This window comes from Myripristis murdjan, chromosome 6 (assembly GCF_902150065.1).
Source record: "Myripristis murdjan chromosome 6, fMyrMur1.1, whole genome shotgun sequence".
Taxonomy (NCBI): domain Eukaryota; kingdom Metazoa; phylum Chordata; class Actinopteri; order Holocentriformes; family Holocentridae; genus Myripristis; species Myripristis murdjan.
The window spans coordinates 3,876,047-3,888,737 of NC_043985.1; the positions used below are offsets into that span (position 1 = coordinate 3,876,047).

General features: G+C 40.6%; 1 protein-coding gene across 1 annotated transcript; it reads left to right on the plus strand.

Moving 5' to 3' along the window:
* Positions 1–7,541: 7,541 nt before the first annotated feature.
* LOC115360432 (sal-like protein 1) lies at positions 7,542–12,691 on the plus strand. Its single transcript, XM_030053352.1, has 3 exons — positions 7,542–7,618; positions 8,633–11,952; positions 12,251–12,691. The coding sequence occupies exons 1-3, from the start codon at positions 7,549–7,551 to the stop codon at positions 12,689–12,691; spliced, it is 3,831 nt and encodes a 1,276-aa protein (XP_029909212.1). The 5' UTR covers positions 7,542–7,548.

Below are 12,691 nucleotides of genomic sequence, written 5' to 3' on the forward strand. Positions count from 1 at the left end.
TCCTGAACACAGTCTTGGACCATGTTGTGGCATTCCTTCGCCATACAGCGTACATTTCTCTGAATTACACTGCACTCATACTTTTTGTATGTAGTGTCTGAGCTGTTAGAGCAGAGTTTTGTTTTCTCAGACTAGAAGGAAATTCCTCCTTCTAGCTCTGGTTTGGTTTGAATCCCAGACACAGAAAGTCCCTTTACAACTACTGTTGAAGTGTCCCTGAGCAAGGCAGCTCACCCCAACTGCTCCAGTGACCACCAACAGACAGTTCCATAGATTACTAAAATCTAAATTACTTTGGATGAGCTTGGCATTGGTTGACTCATGACTCGACATATCATGCAAAACACTTCAGCCAAAGGTATGGTAAAAAAAAAAACACAATGAAAATATAAGAGAAATTATAAGACAGCCAAGTGCCATGATATTTGATTGAACACTTACCCAAAGTGCTTTGCGGTATGGGTACATGGCTGCTAGTGATTTCTTCCTACCTTTTGTTGCTATCACATCCCTAAATATGAAGGTTTAAAATGTGTATATAAAGCAAGGCCCATGGATTGACAAGCCTGTCTAGCCAGCTGAGCAGCATGTCATTTATCAGTTGTAAAAGTGTGGTTTCCATACAGAGTGGACAAAGTTTCTCCTGCAACATGTAACCCGGACTTAATGTTGTGAACATGGTGGATTTTTAAGATGCACTATCAACAACTGACAGCGCAGTATATAATCCCCAGCTGGGGACAATGTCTCCTCTTTATTTCCACAGTGTGATTTACTATGCCACAAACCCCATGTCTACACCTCAAAAATGACAAACGGTAAATTTTACAGGCTCTTATGCTAAGAGGAACTGCACAACGGCCGAGGCATTTATGTTCCTCTGAGCCCGCCTCAATATGGCTCTTTGATAAATGAGAACAAACTCTTTCAAGGTGTCACCTGTCTGCTGCTGCCAGGTGAGATCAGCACTCTGGAGGAAGACGACTGCTCCGGGGGAATGTTGCCACTACTTTGTAATGTTGTGTGTGTGTGCGTGTGTGTGTGTGTGTACACCCCGTATTACTCACATTGTGGGGATGTAAATCTGTTTACATAGTCATGTTGTGGGAACTCGCCTCCCTTAGGGGGACAAAAAGTCTCCTTAGCAAAAATCATTAATTTTAGGGTGAAGACTTGATTTAAAGGTAAGATAACTTTAGGGGTAGGTTAAGATTAGAGTTAGGGTTAGGCAGGTACAGGTTAGGGCTAAGGGTACGGTAAGACTCCAAGAAATGAATGTAAGTCAATGTAATGTCCTATGAAGTGATGGAAACACACCAAATGTGAACGTAAAAACATAAAGAGAAAACTAATAAATAAATAATAAATCACATCAATTCAATTAGCAACAGTGGATAAAAAAATACTAACAGTGCCAGTAAATCCAGCAGAGAAAAGAAAACAAATACATGGAAAAATCATCCACTGACATCACCCTTCAAGTTATTTCATTGTGTTTATGCCATTGCCTCAAATGTTGAGTGTAACATAATAGCTGGTGCAGTGCACCTGAAGTTAACTTGTACAAGTGGTCTCTCTGTCAACACACTCCCCTCCTGAACGGCCCAAATGCCTAACAGTCGGCATCACCGCTGCCAAAAAAGCAAGCTTACACGGAGCCTTGACGGGATGAAATCAACTGCTGTGACTCAATGCATTTTCTGTTAAGCATATAATTGTCGTGCATTAGTCATCTGTTGGGCTGAGGGGTGAGGGGTGGGGGACTTTTACACAACAGACTCAACACAGACAGTTGACATGGCACTCTTCTTCTCCATGGAGAATCATAATAATAAATAGAGCAGATTGGTTTTGTTACATCTGCTGTCTCGGTGCTATGGGTGTCATATTTGCAGTGTTTACAGTTGATGGGTTCCAATGCTGATGATCCAGGGGGTTAAGTTTATTCTGCGGTTGCAAACATTATTTGTTGCTCGGAATACTACAGCTCAATGCCTAAAATGCGAATGTAAAAGATCTATAATTGAAATAAACGTGGCTACATGCACCTCACCCCTACATGCCTGGTACGTGTGTTCAAAAATCAGTGAAGCACAAATCCAACAGAAAGTCACAAATTGATACAGAGGAAGAAATCCAAAAGAGATCATCTGAGACAGTCTGGTCGCCAGGAAAAGATGTTCGCATTTTTTTTTTTTTTACCTGTTTGCAAACCAAGGATATGTTTAAATGTCACGTTTAAGATGCATGACATAGTATAAAGCGAGCCAAAACCACTGTGTTAGGAGATGACAAACTTTTTCCTGACTTTAACTATGACCTTTTCTAACCTCCTCTCAGTGTGGAGTTTGCATGTTCTTCTGTGTCTGCGTGGGTTTCCACCGGGAGCTCTGGTTTCCTCCCACAGTCCAAAGACATGCGGGTCAGGTGAATTGCAGATTCTAAATTGCCCCTTGGCCTGGGTGTGCTTGCTTGTCTGTCTGCCCTGTGATGAACTTGCAACGTGTCCAGGGTGTTTCCCCTGCCTTCTGCCCAGTGAGCACTGGGCACCCCCTGCAACCCTTACGAGGATAAGCAGTTTGGAAAATGAATGAATAATAACAATAACAATGACAATCATCGTCATCATCATCATAACAGACCTTATTTGTATGACACCTTTTGCAACAAAGCTGCATTGTGTTTTACATAAGACCAAGCAGCAAATTGAGGAAATGTAGTCAGTGGCAGAAAGAAAAGCAACCGAAAGAGAGTGATATGATGGATGACAAACAAAATCAAAAAAGATGATACAAATTTTTTCAGTTAAGAGTTTATAAAGATGTGGTTCTGTCTTAGGAGACAGCTGCTCGCATACTGCAAAAAGTCTCCAGCTTAGTTCCACTTGTTTCAGGAGTTTTCCTGGGAACAATCACAAATATGTTGACACAAGCAGAATACAAGGCAGATCAGCACACTATTCTCAAGAAAATGACTAAAATCTGGAAACAGCATTGTAAACAAGTGGGATTAGCGGGAATTATTTGTTATTTCATCCCATATGTTGGTCCAAAGTTTAGGGGTCTTTTTGACAAATGCTCAATAAAGTTTACAATAACACCAGTGGATGTTAGACATTTATTTTTCGCATCAGTTGAACTCATTGTAGTACCTATTTCTTAACTACTTAGCTTATTTATAAACATATTTCTTAACTGAGGCCACTCTGACAAATCCATCTTCAAACTACAGCACAGCATTTTGGTAAAAGAGACTTCTACTTGAACCCATACACTCTTACAGCAAATTGGACCTTGCCTTGCAGTCTGTGTCACAGGAAGTGGAAGACGACCAAGCGTTGTTGTTGACACGCCGTGTCGTTTTGGCCCCTGCAGTCTGTTACTAAGGGCCCCGAGGCCTGGGATGTTTGTGTGCAAAGAGGAGCCTTCATATCTAATGACAGTGTGGGGTGAGGATGAGTCATAGGCTGTGCACACTCACGGAAGAAAAGGTACAGACTTATATCCTTTGTCACTGAGGCTGCACAGCCCCAACTCTGTACCTGCACGCCTCTGTGCCTTTTTTCCCGACAGTGTGGGCAGTACACCTGGATGCCCTTGTGTCAGCCCCGCCCACTCGTACCTGACAGAGAGGACATCCAGACAGATATGTATTTGTGTATTAGAGCCCAGAAATGAATCAGCCATGAATCAAAGGGTCCAGTGGACAGTAATTGTCACGTTCACAGAGCTTCAAAGGCGCGGGGGTGAATTCCTAACCTGTAAGATAGCACCCTCAGGTCCTCTGAGCGCTGTGTGGGCAAACACTACAGAGGATCTTGAGTTAAATATTAGAATATTAAGTTAAGCCTATTTGATACTCATGTTTTTAACCCTTACGGAACCAGGCATGTTGACCAGGCAGCTGCCTTGTGGAGGGCGGTGTTGAGCTGTTGGAGAGAGGAGAGAGTGTGTTACCTACTCAGTTTCAGAATTCTGTCTCACTGACAGCATTTCTATGAATACTTTTTATGTGCATTTTGCCATATTTGAATAAAAAATGCTAAATAAAAATGTCAAAAAATCCTCAAAATGCCCCAAAACGTAAAGTTTATAGACTCACTTAAGGTGGCTAAACTTTTTATTTGATACAATAGAAAAAAAGGAATGTGGTCATTTGCAATGGAAACAAATTAGCAGAATAAAAACAGAACAGCCATACAGGATTTAATCTCATGACCTGCTGCTGTTTGACCTCTGACGGCTGACGATAACATCAGCAGTTACAGGTGCAAAGATGAACAAATCAGTACAATCCAAAGATTATATGTCTCGTGAATGCAAAGAATGAAACGGTCATACAAGACAGGGAACAGGAGATGGGATTCTGTCCACGTCTGCAGAACTAGACATGTAGCTGGCAAACAAACTGGCTGCAGCAACGGCCAGATGATTTACAAGTTGATTTAGAAGTTTGGCTTGCTTAAACATATTGTGGAGACAGTTTAATTCACTTGATTTTTTTTTTTTTTTTTTTTTTTGCAGCATTTAATTAATCACAATTTATTCAAATGGTTATGGAAACACAGTGAATGACAATTGGCAATAATAATGATAATGGCAATATTCAAAGCATCAATAACTGAAATTGCAAAAATGAGATCTGTTCAAATTCCACTGACCAAAAATGTGAAATAAGCTCTAAATCTATTGGCAAGTGACAAGACCATGACCTGACCAAGCAGACTCAATCACCAAATTTAGTGCTGACTCCATTATTTTTAGCTATGATCACACACACAAACACACACGCACACAAAGGTAGACAGACATACACACGCACACACACTTTTAATGGTGACAGTTAGCCCTGAATGCATGGGAACACGTGCACGTGTGGATGCATGCACATGATCGCTGTTCATGTGAACTCATGCTTGTTGGTTTGTCGGTATTAGGTGCCTAATGTAAATTGTGACCACTTGTGGCAGAATAGTGCACACTATGAAAAGTCGGTCCCTGTTTTTTTTACATGACATCTTCTACCAGCGCTAACATACTACACATACAGCTTTCAAAAAAAAAAAAAATGGAACATGAGGATTTTTAAATGCTGTTTTGAGGTAGGAAATGCATTCAACATGATTTTAAGCCTCAATGATATACACAATGTGATTGAGACACTTTGAATGTAAACCAAACCAAATACAAAGAAAACAACATTGGATACCTTGAAGTAATATAAAGTCTATGTAGAGGTTACAACAACATCTGCAGAAGCTTTCTCTTCTTTCTCAGGTCTCAGGCTGAGATTTGAAATCCAGAAATCTTGGCATAATAGCAGTAATTGTTTAGACACTTGTACTGATCAATGATGCAATCAACCACCACAGGTTTTTAATGGTGTTTTTGCACTGGGGGACAGTCGTAATCTCCTTATTTCTCCTTTAATTTGCCTGAGGACTTTTAACTGGGCAGCATGTTCTTTTCCAGCCCCGCCCTGCTTCATATTCAGAGTTACACACATTCCCAGCTGCCCAGTGCCACCACAGTCCAGCTGATGTTCTGCCTGCTGGTCGGAGGATTCCCGATGATGACAGCAGAGTGAATGCATGGATACGACTACAGAAAGGACATAAAACTGCAAATCTAAAAGAAAAGAAATTAAGCCATGTGTTATCCCATATTATATGTGATTTCTTTTCGTATAACTGTGATATGTCCATGATATTCCTACACTGTAAGTACATGTGTCAAGCACTGTAGTGACCCTGTGCTAACTTGTTATGGTGCTTGTTTACCTCCCTGGCCACCCTGTGGTACAGAACTTATGTCTGTAGTCTGTGAACAATCTCTCTTTATTAACTCAACTTTTTAAATTGAGCATGCTTTTTAGTGTTACAGAAACTATGTTGCCGATGCTTTAATTAAAATGTTAAACATGATTTAGACTAAGACAATGTGTGAGTGTGAGTGACTATGTGCATGCAACAAGTGGTTCTGTGTAAAACTGCATATGTGGATATGTCTGGGATTATTAAAAAAAACTAAAGAGGAAAGATGAAAAATTGGTGAAGCAAATGAAGAAATCAGCCCACTGTAAAGAACAGTATCTCCCAGTACAACCATTTTCTGACTGGTCTATAATTAAAAGGTTGACCCAATGGTTATTGAGTGTTTTCCTTTGACTTGTGGTACATAAACTATATCCTAAGACTGCTGAACACCCCTCTAGGTTTTCAACAACAGCACCAAATAATCTGCATGAGGAGGATGCTGCATGTTTGTGTGAAGCGTGCGTCCTGAGGTTGTGGACACTGCAAGATCAAGACATTCTGACGGTTTGTCTGAGTAAATATGGATTAAAGCAAGACGGCTGCAACCACATCCATGGGGAAAGACACTGGCCATCTGCTTGGCTAATTCAATGCAATTTATCTATTTGTATACATTTTTTTTTTTTAAATAAATTAAATTAAATTAGTTTTTTAATTACATAGCTATCCTGATTTTAAAAGGCTATAAAAGTCTAGACTATGTCTATAAAATGAGTCTATAAAATATAGAAAATAGGAAAAATATTTTATCTTTCCTTTGTGCAACATCAGGGCCAGTTAAGGTATTTATCCAAATAATGTTTTATTCATTTATTTTGTTTTTGTTTGTTTGGTTGGTTTGTTTGTGTCTTTGTTGTTGTTTTTTTCTTGAATCCAATTTCACATTTATTAAGTATAATTGACTCTCAACATTTGTAATGCAACAAAATAATCTTCCCAAACTGCTGGTGACAGATATCCATCTGCAGTTTTTTGGGTCAGCATGGTCTCTATTTTTAAAGAGGGGAAATAAGGCCTTCATATTATTTGGGATGCATGCAGAGATCAAGATCTGTTGAGGGCGAGTCAAGACACGCAGTTTGTAATGTTGCTGTACTCCACTGTAGCATCACACTTCATCAATACCAAATGCTTTACTGTTCCAAAGAGTGTACATTTTGTGTGATCACATACTCTCCAAGTGCTTGGATTATGTATGATGATACATTTTCATAATGTATTTTAATTAGTACAGCCACAGGAAATGTGCCACATTTCCTGAAATTGGTTTTAATCAGCTATGGTTCAGTGTTATTGAGTTTTATGATCATTACATAAAATTTCTTGCCTAATTTGTTTCTAGTATTATTATTATTATTATTGTTGTTGTTGTTGTTGTTGTTGTTGTTGTTTATTATTATTATTATTGTTGTTGTTGTTGTTGTTTTTATTATTATTATTACCATTAGTTTCTATAATCTATTTTCTATGTCTGTGTTGCTCTGCTGTTTTGGTTCTTGGTTTGACACTTATTCGTTTTAGTATTTTTGGATTAATTGTCATAGTTATCAATTTTATACATGCCCTATGCCTTTAATTTTTTTGGTTGTGGTTTATATTTGTGGTAATCAATGGGAAATAACCCCCTCTTCCTCCTCTTCCTCCTCCTCCTCCTCTCTCTCTCTCTCTCTCTCTCTCTCTCTCTTCATCTGTGTACCTCACTCTCGCCAGGCTGATGTGTGGGAGTTGGAAACATGTCGCGGAGGAAACAAACCAAACCGCAGCACGTCCAGTCCAAGGATTTGTCTCTTCTGGAATACCTGGGTAAGTTAAATAAATGCAGAAACTTGTTTGACGTTGTTGACAAACAATTCTGTGCAGTTCTTAGAGTAAGGATTTTTTTTTTCTTAAATCAGAAGTTGGAAACTAAATGGCGCTAACGAAAAATTTATATTATTCCTGTAATATTCCTATAGAGGCTAACATCGTATCTCTTGTAATCAGTGGTAGGTTACAGCGACCCTATACTATTTTATTTTTTTCTCCAATAGTGTCATTATAATACATGGTATTGCATGGTAATGTCCCTGAATTCCTACGGGGACTTAAAGTGTGGCTATGGTACTCAATAACGGGTTTACAGTGACCTTATGCTTCCACTGGTGTTTTAATCTCTGTGGTATCAGTTATAATATTCCGCCGGGAATTTGTAGTTTTGCTGAGATCTTTCTATAGTATCTTTCTATAATTTATTACAGGATCATTGTAGTTCTTTGTCCAGAAAGGGTTCAAATTTGCTAAATTAAAACTGTTCAGTAAAACAGATTTTTTTCATATTATCTCTAAGCTATTTTTACAATTACTAAGAAGATTGCCATTGTTAATTAAATTGTCTATATTCTAAAATATTTTAGTAATTGGCAGAGTTCACTCGGATGAGAAATTAGTCATGATGTTGTGTCACTTTCAGAGTAATCTCAGATTGAAATATTCTGATTTGTTATTGGTCAGGTCATTTACAATAAGCTTTGAACAGACAATACTTTGATAGTTTTATATAGTCTTAAATTCTCTGTGATCTGATTTCAGGTTGTACAGGTGTGCTTTGGGACAGAACAGTTAGCACTCTTTATATTGCAATCTGAATTTAAGAAATATAGAGAACTGAAGACATGTTTTCACTCATGAAGACATACCTTCACTCATTCTTTTCACTCCCATGCCATTTTTTCATATATAGAAGCTTTTTGTTAAAATGTTAAAAACACTCCAGTGATGATCACTTGTCACACCCAGTAGAAAGTCAGTAATGATTTCCTCCTTGTTTATCTGTTTTAGATGATGTCAGTTTGGAGCCTCCCCCTACAATGGATCCCTGTGCTCATGTTTGCAGCCAATGCTGTGCCGAGTTTAGTGCATTATCAGACCTGGAACAACATCAAAGGGATTGCTCCCCAAATCCACCAGTTCTGATTGTGCATGAAAATGAGGATCTGCTGTCCAATAGCAGAACTTTCCCTGTAGCCTTATTACTGGCCAACCCAGCAGGGGAGCAGGGTGAAACAGTTAATATCTCTATGGTGGAATACTGCAACTCTCCATCAAAAGATGAATCCAAGGAAAGAGTGGAATTCACAGATTGTTTTAGTGGCAAAAGTGGCCACAGCAGTGTAGCTCGCCCAGGTAGCACCAGCAGTAGCCAAGGCAGCAGTGGCACTGAAAACAATACTGACATTGTCTTTTGTACCTCAGGTCTCCCAGCACCATTACCTCAATCTGGCAGCTCAACTGTGCAAGAATTCTCATGGACAAACAGCAATGTCATCATAGAAAATCTTGAGAGCACCAAAGTGGCTGTGGCTCAGTTTTCACAACAGACCCACCCAGACATCTGTCACAGCCAAGACAGTAAGACTGCCATATCATCTTTGCTGCAGCAGCTCTTGGCTCTTCAAATACAGCAGATCCACCAGCTACAGTTAATTGATCAGATTCGTCACCAAGTTCTGCTGTTTGCCTCTCAGAAGATAACAGAGACCCCTGTGATCTGCACCAAGGAATTCCCATATTCACAGAATGCCAATCAGCTCAAAACTCTCAGTGCTCATCTGTCTCAGCAGTTAGCTACAGCTGCTGGTATAGCCCAATGCCTAGCTACTCAGTCTGCTAATATAAGTGACTTAAAGCAATTCAAAGAAAGACGCCACCTCAAACAAAGTCATCCTGGCAGCAGAGATGCATTGCCTTGCTCAGCATCCTTACAAGCTGTTGGCAAGCTAATGACTTCAGCAGTTCACAAACATCTTTGCAAGAACCAGTACATAGATTCTAGTTCCTCCTGTCCCAGACTCAATATCTTGCCCCAAACAAAGATGTCCTCTTTGGAATTTTGCAGTGGTAGCTTTATCAACAAGACTTCAGACAGCCCTTACTTACCTCAATTGCCATGGACCAGTCAGTCAATGACTTCTAATTCAATACCAAACATTGGTGCAATTGTAGAGGATCTGGATGCCTTGGCAGCATTGGCCCAACAGAGGAAATGCAACACACCCAGTCTGACCTTTTCTAAGCCAAAGACATCTTCAAAAGACTCTTTCTTCAAACACAAATGCAGATTCTGCACAAAAGTATTTGGGAGTGACAGTGCCTTGCAAATCCATTTGCGATCACACACTGGGGAAAGGCCATACAAGTGCAACGTCTGTGGAAATAGGTTCTCCACCCGTGGAAATTTGAAGGTACACTTTCAGAGGCACAAAGAGAGGTTTCCATACATCCAGATGAATCCCTACCCTGTTCCAGAGCACCTGGACAATATCCCAACCAGTACTGGCATTCCTTATGGTATGTCTTTGCCAATGGAGAAAGCAGTCACATGCTGCCTTGTTGGCAAACCATCTCCAACTGCTATGAATACCTCCAGTTCATTGCTACAGTTGGGCTCAACTGATCTGTCCTCTCACATCAAGAAAGAGGAGCAAGTTATCACTATACCCATCCCCTGCATTCAAGGCATATGTCACTTTGATTCAGCAGCAAGCCCTACAAGGACTTTTGACTCAGCAGAGATTGGGCAGCCAAATATAAGAAACATGAATACTAAAAGTGATGATGCTAAACCTCCTCTGAACTGTGTCTCTAGAATGACTAACACTAAGCTAGAAGAATCGATTGATCTTCTATCCAATGATATTCCATCCATCTGCACAAATTCTAATTCATTTGGGGGAATTCATCCATTAAAAACCTCTGAGACTTCCAAACTACAGCAGCTAGTGGAGAAGATTGACAAGAGGGTGCTGGACCCAAATGAGTGTGTCATCTGTCATCGCTTACTCAGTTGTCAGAGTGCCCTTAGGATGCACTACCGGACACACACAGGGGAGCGGCCCTATCGGTGTAAAGTGTGTAGCCGTACCTTCACCACCAAAGGAAACCTCAAGACACACCAATCTGTTCACCGTTCAACACTGTCATTGAGAGCCCAACACTCATGCCCCATCTGCCAAAGGAAGTTCACTAATGCTGTGGTCTTGCAGCAACATGTCCGCATGCACATGGACGGTCAGATACCAAATGGATTCCTCACAAGCCATAAATACTCTATGGACTGCAATGAGAAATTGGTGGACAAAACACAACTGAATGTCATGAAGAACTTCTCTAATGAGCATAATGAGGACTTCCGTGACAGTGGATTCTCAAGATTCAATCCCTTCTCTGTCCATTTGTCCTCTTCTCCATTAGATAAAACTTCCTTTGATGCTGACAAAAAAACTAGTAACCATGGGCCAAATACAGAACCACAGTCCAAATGTGTCAAGACAGAGAGACAAGAGGGAACACCTGAGGAATATTGCCAAACATACAACCTACAACTGGTTGCAAGTGAACAAGGGACTGGAGAATTCCCCATTTCTGAAAGTTCAGCCTCCAATCAGTCTGTGTCTACAAATACCCAATCTTCAGTTATTTTTAACACTGCAAGATTTGAAGAAACATTCCAGTCGTTGGTCAACTCATCCACTTTGAAGCTTCGCACATCCACAATTGTACCCATGGACCTAAAACTATTGAAATGGGCCAAAGATTCACCAAGTGTGACTCGCAATCTCCGTGAAAGAGGAGTATTTAAGAACACTGCCTGTGATATATGTGGGAAGAATTTTGCTTGTCAGAGTGCCTTGGATATCCACTATAGAAGCCATACCAAGGAGAGACCATATATCTGCACAACTTGCAACAGGGGCTTTTCCACCAAGGGGAATCTCAAGCAACACATGCTAACACACCAAATGAGGGAGCTCCCATCACGACTCTTTGAGCCCTCACATCCTAACCTTGGGTCCAGCTCCGGTCCCTCCACGTTGCACACTGGCTCACAAATTGTCAAGACAGAGATGAATACTTTTCTGAACACCTCTGCTAGTAATGGCAGGGGTTCTGGTAGTTCACAGAGCTCCTCCGTTTATGTGTCTCCTGTGTGGGCTACTGCACCATCTCGCCGGACACCTAAGCAGCACTACTGTAAGACTTGTGGGAAGAGCTTCTCATCCTCCAGTGCTCTGCAGATCCATGAACGGACACACACTGGTGAGAGGCCATTTGCCTGCACTGTCTGTGGACGGGCTTTTACAACAAAAGGAAATTTAAAGGTATGTTCCACCTTAATGGGCACCTTCAATGACACTGACTTTATAGTTTGGACACCTTGGCAATCGTGAAACAGTCTCCCGTTTTAAATTACATTAAATATGGTCTTGTATTCATTAAAATAGGGTTAGGGGTTCCATTCTCTGTGTATCTAAAAAGGTAGAGCAAGGCTTGACCACTGTCAGATTAGGGGGTCCATTCTTGGTCAGAGCCATCAAAACTAAAAATGATATTGAAAAGCTCTTTGAATAAATGGATGTAACAAATAAAAAAAATAATATAATGGTTGCTGTCTTGCAGGTCCATATGGGAACTCACATGTGGAACAGCATCCCCACGAGGAGAGGCCGAAGACTGTCTGTAGACAGATCACTGGAGGTTTTTGGAAGCCGTCCTGTGACCTTTCCTGAACCACTGCAGAGGAATTCAGCAGTAGTATCTAACAATCAAGAATTCATCTACAACTGGGACCAATGCAGAGACCCGCGCTTCATGGCTTTGGCCGTAAAGACCAATGATATTTCTGTAATTCAGAAAGGAGGCATGTCTTTCCTCTCAGGGCAAACTGGACTGAAGGAGAGGTCACCCATAGAAGGTGCTGCTGTTGGTTTGGGTAAACTGCACTATACAGACCAGAGTGATCCTCAAATAATTTATGGCAGAAAAAATAATTATGAAAAGGGACTTATTTCTGCCTCACAGCTCACAACCGAAGATAGGAAACAAATGGCCACCAAATAA

Coding starts and splice junctions, on each gene's coding strand:
- LOC115360432 (XM_030053352.1), top strand. CDS start 7,549: ATGTCGCGGAGGAAACAAACCAAACCGCAGCACGTCCAGTCCAAGGAT. Junction 7,619..8,632: donor GTCTCTTCTGGAATACCTGG/GTAAGTTAAATA, acceptor TATCTGTTTTAG/ATGATGTCAGTTTGGAGCCT. Junction 11,953..12,250: donor CAACAAAAGGAAATTTAAAG/GTATGTTCCACC, acceptor GCTGTCTTGCAG/GTCCATATGGGAACTCACAT.